Raw genomic sequence first — 9,579 nt, forward strand, 5'->3', positions numbered from 1 at the left:
TCAGTTGGATAATTGCATAATGGTACCACTGGCATACGATTGCCCGGAGGAACACACACATCCGATAAAGCCGAAAGACGTCAATGTACCTTGTGCCGTGGCGAGAAGAGTGTGTGGTGACATAGACGTTAGCGTCACGGCCGTGAGAACTCGTCGGTGTACTTTGATGATGAAGCACGACGTGTCGTTGTTCAGGAGTCCGTTGGGTTGCTGCGTCCTTTGCAACCGTTCCACGTGTTGCTGCATCTCCGTCTGCAGCGCCGCGATCTCTGCACGCTGACACCTAATCCACACACCACACACCCTCAGCCACACATCCTCTCGTGATCGATCGCTGGTTATCAATATGCCACGATTCGAGGAGGGACAATTTTTTTCACATTTCGAGATGCAACACCTAGTCTAATATCATGTAGGTGGGAAATTGGTTAATCCTTTGTGCTACAGGAGCAAAGGGTTTTCTATAGAGTCATGATTCAAACTGAGAAAGAATTTTATTTGACCCATTCGTAACGGATGATCTGCTGAGTTTTAATTTAGTTTAATTTTATTTTATGAAATGATACATTAAGAGTAAATATTGGAAAATACGCACGAAAGATATAGCGTTCATAATATTAGACGAATGTCCAAAGATATTTCGTTCTTGTGAATGCAATAGAATTTTAATACCATCTCTATTCGTCTTCTATGGTTTTTATTGGTTACTATGGATATATTGATCTTAATAAGTTAATATTATTCAGTGTTTGTTAAAATGTATATAGCTCGATCTACATTTGATCATTTATATGTTTTAAATTAATTATATTGTTTTATTGTCTATTGTTTGAATTCAGGTCTGATCACGATCATTGCTGTTACGAATGAGTAAGCATATAAAGAAATGTAACAGTTTTGCTCGATGCAAAAACAATCTAAATTGAATTTCTATTCTTTTCGTTATTCAACATTAAAAATACAATTCATTCCTAAAATCTTTTATTCTATTTTTTTATAGGTTTCGGCCAGTCAATTAATTTTGAATAAATTTTAGATAATCAACTGCATTCTAAAATACAAAAATTATATTTTTTTCACTACCATGCAAAGCGAGAACAAATGTATCATCATTAGTGTTCGTGATTGCAGTCGAAGCTGAAACATTAGCTGAAATAATGTGAAATTAGAAAAAGAATTTAATAATTTTATGCGCAAAGCGAATATATATTAATAGACATGTCAGCAAAAAATCAAAAGAAATAAATATATAATAATTTTCATTATGCATGTATTATATATATTAACTTATTTCAATTTAGATAATAATATAAAAAGTATATAAATTTATAATATATTATATATCATTGCTTTGCCTTGAACATTTAAGTTTGTTATGTTTCAGGCATAGAATTAGGAAGAAAAATCTAATAAATAAATAAATAACAACGTTTTCATCGTATAAAATATATTGATCAAAAGTAGTATACATTGAAAATTATACAGAATCATGTTGTTACAATATGCAATCAAAACGACCGCTAAACGATAAAAAGTTTAGTGTAATGTATTTCCTTTATTTATTCGGTAAAATTTTATATTTTTACATAGATAATAATATATAAAAGCCATAATAAAATTTGTTGTATAAAATAATTTAATTATTGGATTAAATTATTTGTTTCATCGATTTTATTATTTATTGATAAAAGAAATGTCCATATAAATTTTTAGTCGTTTTGGATGCAATTTAAATAGAAAATATAAAATAAAATATCAAAAGTGAACAAAAAAATAATATAAAAGAAAAATGACGCATAGAATTATGCGAAAAGCTATAAATATAATTGTTTGCAGATGTTACACAGTAACTCATGCAGTATCTAAAAACATGCGTGTCAACTACTTCATCAGTTTGAACAAAAGGATAAAACAAAAACAAAAATATTCGATATAGTAAATTTCACTTGATTCTTATTACACATCGTACAAATATTATTGCTTTCATATTATACTATGCGCTAAGAAATAATAAAAAAACAAATTATTCTATAAATTAATATACTCCTTAAATAAAACATATGAAAAATTAAATAAAAAAAGTAATGCTACAATAACAATAAATAATATTGAAAACCTATCTAAGAAACTACAACTACAATCACTTAAGTCATGATTTTATCTATTTCAATAGATAATTATGAAGATAAAAAATCACGCAATAAATTGAGTAAAATTCGCTTCAACTTATATCTAAAAGAATTTTGCAATTCTTTTGTCAGTCAAATAATAAAATTAGAAAACGTCAGTTTCTAACAAACAAGTATCGTCAAAAAATTGTATTCTAGAGTAATATTGCTTAATAAATATCACTGAATCAAGAATTCTATCTTGGAAAAAGAGTTTACAATACTCCTGATGTCACTATTAATATTCACATTATATCATTTACAAATAACAACATATAATTTCTACAAACAACGTAGAAATTATAAAAAAAAGTATAATAAAAACATTAAAGGAATATAAATTATCCCTTTTATAACAACGGTCATAAATATGAATATTGGTAATGAAAGAATCAATAATCATAATAGAACTTCATCAATAATTATTTTTCTTTCTGTTCATGTATCTCGGCATTAACTATAATCGTTTCGTTACAAGTCTTTGCCACGTTACCAATAGTTCCAGCTTTTACACTACCAGCATCACCATTTTTCATGTGTCCATTGCTTTCTACATTGACTACTATATTTCGAGGTTTGTCGCCTTCCTTCAAGATATCCGGATCATCCGCCACATTCTCCAAGATCTCGTAATTACCTGGCCTCACCGAGGATATTCGGCTAACCGGTGTTTGCGACCTCTTTATCTGACGAATTATCGGATCGGTCTGGCTTACCTTGTTCAATGCTTTCAGCATATTGTCCGGCATATGGTCTTGTATCATCACTGGGCTTATCAACACCTCGTCAAAGTCACATGGTCCGGCCCAAAGCGCTTGGTATACCGGCTCGTGTTTGTGCAACATTTGTCTGAAATGCAAGAAAGCAATATTATATTCACATGTCAACTTTAAACGAATTAAATTTTTATACGAAGTAAATCATTTAATGTTCTATGAGAAACTAATTGCTACGTGAGATTCATGCAGTCAAATGCATTTGCAAAATTGAATAAAAATTGATTTTTTGGACTATGTAAGTACAGAATGATTATTTATACGAAGCAAAGTCCGATAATTTTCAAAGTTTGAAGATATATTTCAAGTAACGACGATAAGTATAAGTGAAATCTTATCGGTTGTAAATGGGCAAAGTTTTTATTACGATAAGATAAAAGTCTGAAATTCTGAAAGTTTAGACAGAGATTTTTTGCATTATTATTTCGCGTCTCAAACTTTGAAAAAATATTGCAAAATTTATCTTACTGAAAATTACTCTGTAAAGTATCTATTGCGCTGTATAACATCACTGGTCCTCTATGAATTTCACTCATGCAAAATATAGGAATATAGAAGACGCTTATACAACAATATCCCTGATAGTTAAACAATCAGAGATGTGCGACGATGGTTTCAAAGAGAAAAGTGTAGAAATATAAATCCAAGGGAGGTACACATGCGGGCACATCCTCAAGATGCAATTACCCAGAGCAACCCTGAAAATTCAAACTTTTCGATAAACGTACCTCCAGCGGCTCTCATATTTGTGCCTAGAAACGGAAAACACGGTCGATTAAAAATTATCTCTTAATCACCACTCGCATGGAACATCTATAATGCTTTTTTTTTTTTTTACTATCTGCGTTTTAAACGATATTTAAAGTTATGTTATTTAAGATGCACGAGAACAAACGAACTTACTCTCCCTTGTTAGGATGATGTCGAACAACGTGTATGATTCGACCGGGTGGATAGAGAGGCCTGTGCAAAGTCAACGCGATACTGGAATCGCTTGGAACGACGGTCTGCGAACGGGCTAAGTCCTTGTCTCTCTGATACTCGCTGATACATCCGCCAGCTTCTAAATTTGCAGCTGAGGTAGGGGTGGAACCGCAACCGCAACACATCACCGAGCATGCTATCGTTTTCCACTGAAAATGATGCGATTTATGGCGTGATTCTCTTCTCGATTATATGAGAATACTTATCACTCTCGTTGTTCTAAACTCATTTTTTTAAGGATTTTATTGACATAAAATTGATAGAATTTCTCTTTAAACAGCGATAACGATTCATAAACTCTGATCATAATCTAATTATAATATTTTATCAATTTCACAATAACAATCAAATTCTATCGATTTTATAAATCGAATATTCGATGGAATAAGATAAGAGTAATTTAGTATTATTAACGATATTCTATTTGGTTTTTTTTTTTCAAAGAATTATAGAAATTCAATATGTTCTAGTTCTTCCTATAATAAAGTACGTACCTTAGGATCGACGCTTCTTTTTATAGCATTGATAAGATCAGCTCTTAAGCTCTCCATCTGTCTAAGGCCTATCCTAGGTACAACGTCTTTTCCAACTACTACGGATGTAATAAATTCCTGCGAGTATTGCTGAGCGGGCATGCTCAAGAGACCACCCGGTGGAGCGAACGAGAAGCACACCAGATCAGGATAATCTTGCTTAAGCAAAATCGCCAAGATAGCTGCCGTACCAGCTCCCAAAGAATGACCAACGAGTGCCAGACCGAATTGATGGGTTCCCCTCGATGTATCCTGTATACAATAAATATTTTGAATCGTTTCCAAATGCAGTTCTACTAAACGGCTTCGTAGTAAAACATTCGTTAAATGTGAAAAAGAGAATATAAATTTGGGAATATTATATATCAAATAAAGAAAAGAAAATATAGAAATATTATTCTAAATAATATTTTAAGAAGATAAATTATTTTTTTCGTACAATTTCTGTATTATTATTATTTTTTTTCTACTTTAACATTGTTCGTGATACTAAATAGTAACGAGCACGATAATATGTGTAATTATATGTAATTATTCCATTTAATACATCGATAACACGTAAGTAAAAAAGTATTTGCATTTAACGATAATATATACAATACCTTGGCGAGTGCACGAGTTATAATTCCTTCATCTAGTAACTTTTTTCGAATGTATTCGGCTGCTTGGACCATACCCTTGTGACCCAACCAGTCGTCTCTCGGTGGTGACAATGGTAACACTTCACCCTCCGCGTTCAAGTCCGTTAATACATCCTTCATGCTGAGGGTACCTCGTATACTAACGACAACCTTGAAAAGAGGCAGCAGAAAATTGGTGATTAACCGTTCTCAAGTTCACTCGAGTTCGTGGGTAAAAAGCAGCTCTTAAATCTTATCTTGAAAATTAAAATCTTCTATGAAGTTTTAATAAGTATTAAACTATTGATTTTCAATCCATTTCTTCATTATGCTAAAATCCTCGAGTTCACTTTTCACACATTTAATATTCATATTTTTAATAGATAAGATAAGATCAGATTAAATTGGATTATTCGTTTTGTTCAAATCATCATTATTAAAAATTATTCACCGAATTATTCGAAGATACTTAAGTACACATTAAACTCGAGAGGAGTTTAACAAAATTAAACAAAATGTAATTTATTCATTATAGATAAAATCTATATTAAGATCTTTGTACGATTCTTTATATTTATTTATACGTAATAGCATCTCACAGATTTCGCTGCGACGATCTTTAATAGCTGTTGAAAAATTCATGAACTCGCTAAACGAAGTTCATTTATTTTACAATTAAACGGACAAAATTCCAGTTTGCTTTAACCTCTCGAGATCCTTAACGTACTCCGTTTAAAGGATTGCAATTTTCATCGAATCGAATCGTCGCAGCGAATATATCGTGACGAAGCTTTTTCTGCGAGCATCGTTAAGAAGCTTTCGATGTAATCTCTGCTCTATATCTAATCGTCTTTTTTTTCTTTTCGACGTTTCTTGGGAAAACGCGAAACGTTCGATGCATGCGAATCAATGAGGAAACGCGCGAAACCTTTTTCTTCGTGTAATCGAGAGCGACGAAGAACGGCGTCTCACCGACGTCGACGTGAAAAGTCGCATAAATGACCTCCACCTCGGCAACGTCGACCATCTTTCTTAGCGCCACGTAATTGCACTGGCAACAATTGTCTTCCACAACGGTCGCCTCGTCTTCGTGGCCACCGCACGGGAAACAGCCGCATCGTAATCTGTCACAGAGAGAGTTCCATCCAACTTATTTTCCAAAGATGCTTTTACCACCGCGGGCGTTAATTAAGGCATGCAAATTGCTTCAAATGTTTCATCGTTAATTGATCGGACGAGGAACTTCGGTCTAATTAATTCGGTGTAAAAAATTTCTTCGATTTAACGAACCGCTTTTAAATACGTGTACGTATTTCTGAAAGAATGAAAAAAAAAAAAAAAAAATACATCAGCACGTAGGAAATAGATATAATTAAAAAACCGAGCGTCGATCGATTAAAGGATTTTGTCGTACAACCACGCGAAACATCGTTGAAAATCAATCGATGCCAACACACCTACAGAGCCACGGCACGTGCGTGTCGCTGTAACTCGGTGGAATTACCTTGTGCACAGCTGACAAAGACCGGTGGAATGATTAACGAGGAACATGGGCCAGCCATAAGCAGCGAGGGCGAAGTGCATGTAATGAATGGCCAACTGAAAGTGGCCCAGATCACCATCCTCGGTCAAGGACAAGAATTTAGTGCGAGGAGTAACTGGCACACCGGATAGAAACTCGTACGTATCGTTCTTCCGTTGCTTCACTATCAGCTCCCGCTCGATTTTCTGGAACTTCCTCAATAACACCAAACCGGCGACCACATCTGATGGGACCACGTCAAGATCACGGAAGAAATCGCTCAATAATCTGGCGATGTCCGCGAACGAATTCTGAGAAATAAATACCATTTTCCTTGGAAATTTTCTATTGCTTGATTGGTTCAAAAGCTTTATCCTATTTAATTCCTTCTATTATAAAGAAATAATCTTTGATTCGGTATAACAATGGTAATGACGAAAAGTTGAATGGAAATCAATAATATTGCTTCATATAGAGTTTCATAAAAAAACGATCAAATCTTTTGCACCGATCTAATAAATTTCTTTGAAGGATTTTCCTCAATTTGCCACGATGATACTTACTCGGTTTCTATCGGAATTGCCCATACAGCAGAAAAGAAGCCTGCATCTGTTGTCCCAGCTGTCCTGGTACGCTCGTATAACTTTTCTGCAAGTACCGAATCATTTCAATAATCGTAAAACTTAAGGGTTTGGAAAAAATTACAAAAATCATCTCAAAAAATTTATTCGTCAATCTTTCTTCACAGCGCAGAATATACGCAAGAATTGAAGGACCAACAATACTAACTCTACTTAAGTAAAACTTCTCCTAACTGCGCGCCAAGTAAATAAGAGGAGCGTAAAGATATCAGTGGAAGTAGAGGATAACGAGTCAGCCGTCGAAAATGAAAGAAGAAAAATTTTACAACTTGTAAATCTGTTACCTTTGTCTCCAGTTTCTGTTCCTGCTTCCACTTCTGTAATGCAATTTACCGCATCTCAATTCAGCCTCCCTCATGCTGCGTTGATATTTCTTCATTTTTACCCACGATCTACCCGCGGCGTCGTAAGTGCACCATACCGTGACCATCACCGACGCCAATACGCACCAATTCGATATAACTAAACCTGCGGCGTAAGTGAAAGGTAAAAATCGTGTGAAAACCGTGTGAGATTTCCAGATTCACAAGAAAGTTTACTCGTTCCCTCGTGTTTAAACAATTACAAAGCGTATTACGGCAAGTCTTTGGAATTTTATTTGCGCGAAATTGAATCTAAATTGTCCTTGGCACAAGGATGTAAGATTCGGATTTAAAATGAAGTTTGGAAAACGTCGTGGAAAACTTACCTAACATTACATCTTTCATTTGATCGACGGGGCAAGTTTGGTAAAAATGCGTTAACCATATTATACCTGCGCACAACCAGCCGATCTCAACTAATAAAAGGACTGAAACAAAGTTTTGGAAAGTTGGTAAAATTAATTTGTTGTTGAGCTTCGATATTGCAAATTAAATAGGGAATTATTCAAAATCGAAAACGGATTTTTTATTTTTTTGGGATAAAATTAAAAAATGCGAGGAAAATTATTCAGTAAGTATTAATTAATTAACTATGATCTTTTTGATCTTTCTTTTTTGATATATATATCGTATTGTTGTTTTGTGGAGAAAAAATTGCAGCCTGCATGTCGTTTTATAAAGTATAGATATTTCACTACGCTTCACTAACAGTATACTACATAGGAGAAGTTCGCGATCGGTTCAAGTGCTATTTATATCTAAACGAAAGCGATCGTTGTATGTTTAAACAGTTCATTTTAGTTCATTTTTCCTATAAAAACATACAACGCGTGTTTCCTCGAAATATATATATAAAATTTTCAATTTTTTTCTCGTAGTAAAAAAAAAAAATTAAAAAATAAATAAATATATAAATTTAGTATGAAAAATAGATCAAAAAGAAATATAATTGCACTATTATTGAGCAGCTATACAGCTACTTTATTACATTATAAATTTTTTTATATTTTCCACTTTATTATCTTTCTTAACGTAACTTTTATATGTATTTTTCTTCATCTCTTTTTAAGCTTTTTTTTTCTCAGCACTTTTTTTCATTTCTTTTTTTACGCTTTCCTTTTCGATTCCATTTTTAAACAAATTTTTAAACAGAAAAGAAAATAAGACTTAACTTAACCAAAAAATGAAACGAATAAAAATATTTATCGTTACGGCCACCACTTTTCTCATCTTATTTACCAGTAAAATATTATTTAAGAGAAACAAAGAAAAATATCTGGGTCATGTGAAACTAATTCTCTCGTGAATGTCTGTTTTTTGACCATGGAAGATTGCCATTTCTTGGATGAAAGAAAAGTATATATTTACGTCGACGTGAATATCTTCACGTCGAATAAAGATTGAACGTATCGACAATGTTTCTTCAAATATCGAATCAGGAATAATCTCTTTGCAAAAATATGCTTGTTTACGATATGATGACTTTTTTATTTATATAATTTATACAATAGAGAATTAATTTATAAATTTGATAAAAAAAAAATATGAACCATGAAATGTTTAAGTATAATCGATATTTATTATATATTGCAATTTATTATCTTAAAAAATTAGTAAAAATATTGTAAAAGTATGTTTGCTTTTTGTAATATTAATTTAAAAAAAATATAATATCGCGAAAAATACAATATTGATGAAATATAAATATTGGAGAAGATTTCAAGGAACGAAATTAATCTTTCAGAGAAATCCGATGTCCAATAAAGTTAAAAATTGGATGGGAACATTTACTAACGAATTCCTGATAAAGTTCGTATGATTTAATAATCTCATGCCAAGATTTCACGGTGTTTCGAAATTTAATTTCATTTTGCATTCGTTATTCCTAACCAGATACGGATTAGAACAGAAGAAGAGAAAATGTGAAAAATGTGATTTACTTGAATAATCACAAAAAAAAAAAAAAAAAAAAA

General features: G+C 32.6%; 1 protein-coding gene and 1 long non-coding RNA gene across 8 annotated transcripts in view; one reads left to right on the forward strand and one right to left on the reverse strand.

Moving 5' to 3' along the window:
• Nucleotides 1–9,579, reverse strand: part of LOC102671979 (sn1-specific diacylglycerol lipase alpha) — a 45,237-nt gene that overhangs the window by 4,579 nt on the left and 31,079 nt on the right. For 5 of the 7 annotated variants that reach the window (XM_031509393.1, XM_006613404.2, XM_006613402.2 and 2 more), the window contains 10 exons: nucleotides 7,933–8,034; nucleotides 7,529–7,712; nucleotides 7,167–7,251; nucleotides 6,586–6,914; nucleotides 6,010–6,205; nucleotides 5,064–5,252; nucleotides 4,423–4,713; nucleotides 3,848–4,077; nucleotides 3,673–3,696; nucleotides 2,885–3,017 (listed from right to left, as the gene is read on the reverse strand). In XM_031509393.1, coding sequence (XP_031365253.1) covers nucleotides 2,885–3,017; nucleotides 3,673–3,696; nucleotides 3,848–4,077; nucleotides 4,423–4,713; nucleotides 5,064–5,252; nucleotides 6,010–6,205; nucleotides 6,586–6,914; nucleotides 7,167–7,251; nucleotides 7,529–7,712; nucleotides 7,933–8,034 — 1,763 coding nt within the window. Of the gene's footprint in view, nucleotides 1–89; nucleotides 284–2,884; nucleotides 3,018–3,672; nucleotides 3,697–3,847; nucleotides 4,078–4,422; nucleotides 4,714–5,063; nucleotides 5,253–6,009; nucleotides 6,206–6,585; nucleotides 6,915–7,166; nucleotides 7,252–7,528; nucleotides 7,713–7,932; nucleotides 8,035–9,579 lie in introns of all 7 variants that reach the window. The other 2 variants (XM_006613405.1, XM_006613403.2) reach the window with 2 other exon arrangements.
• Nucleotides 108–2,017, forward strand: LOC116185281. Its single transcript, XR_004150093.1, has 2 exons — nucleotides 108–412; nucleotides 1,001–2,017. It is a non-coding gene; the product is annotated as an uncharacterized LOC116185281 (long non-coding RNA).

The sequence above is a fragment of the Apis dorsata genome, unplaced genomic scaffold (genome assembly GCF_000469605.1).
Source record: "Apis dorsata unplaced genomic scaffold, Apis dorsata 1.3 scaffold_149, whole genome shotgun sequence".
Taxonomy (NCBI): domain Eukaryota; kingdom Metazoa; phylum Arthropoda; class Insecta; order Hymenoptera; family Apidae; genus Apis; species Apis dorsata.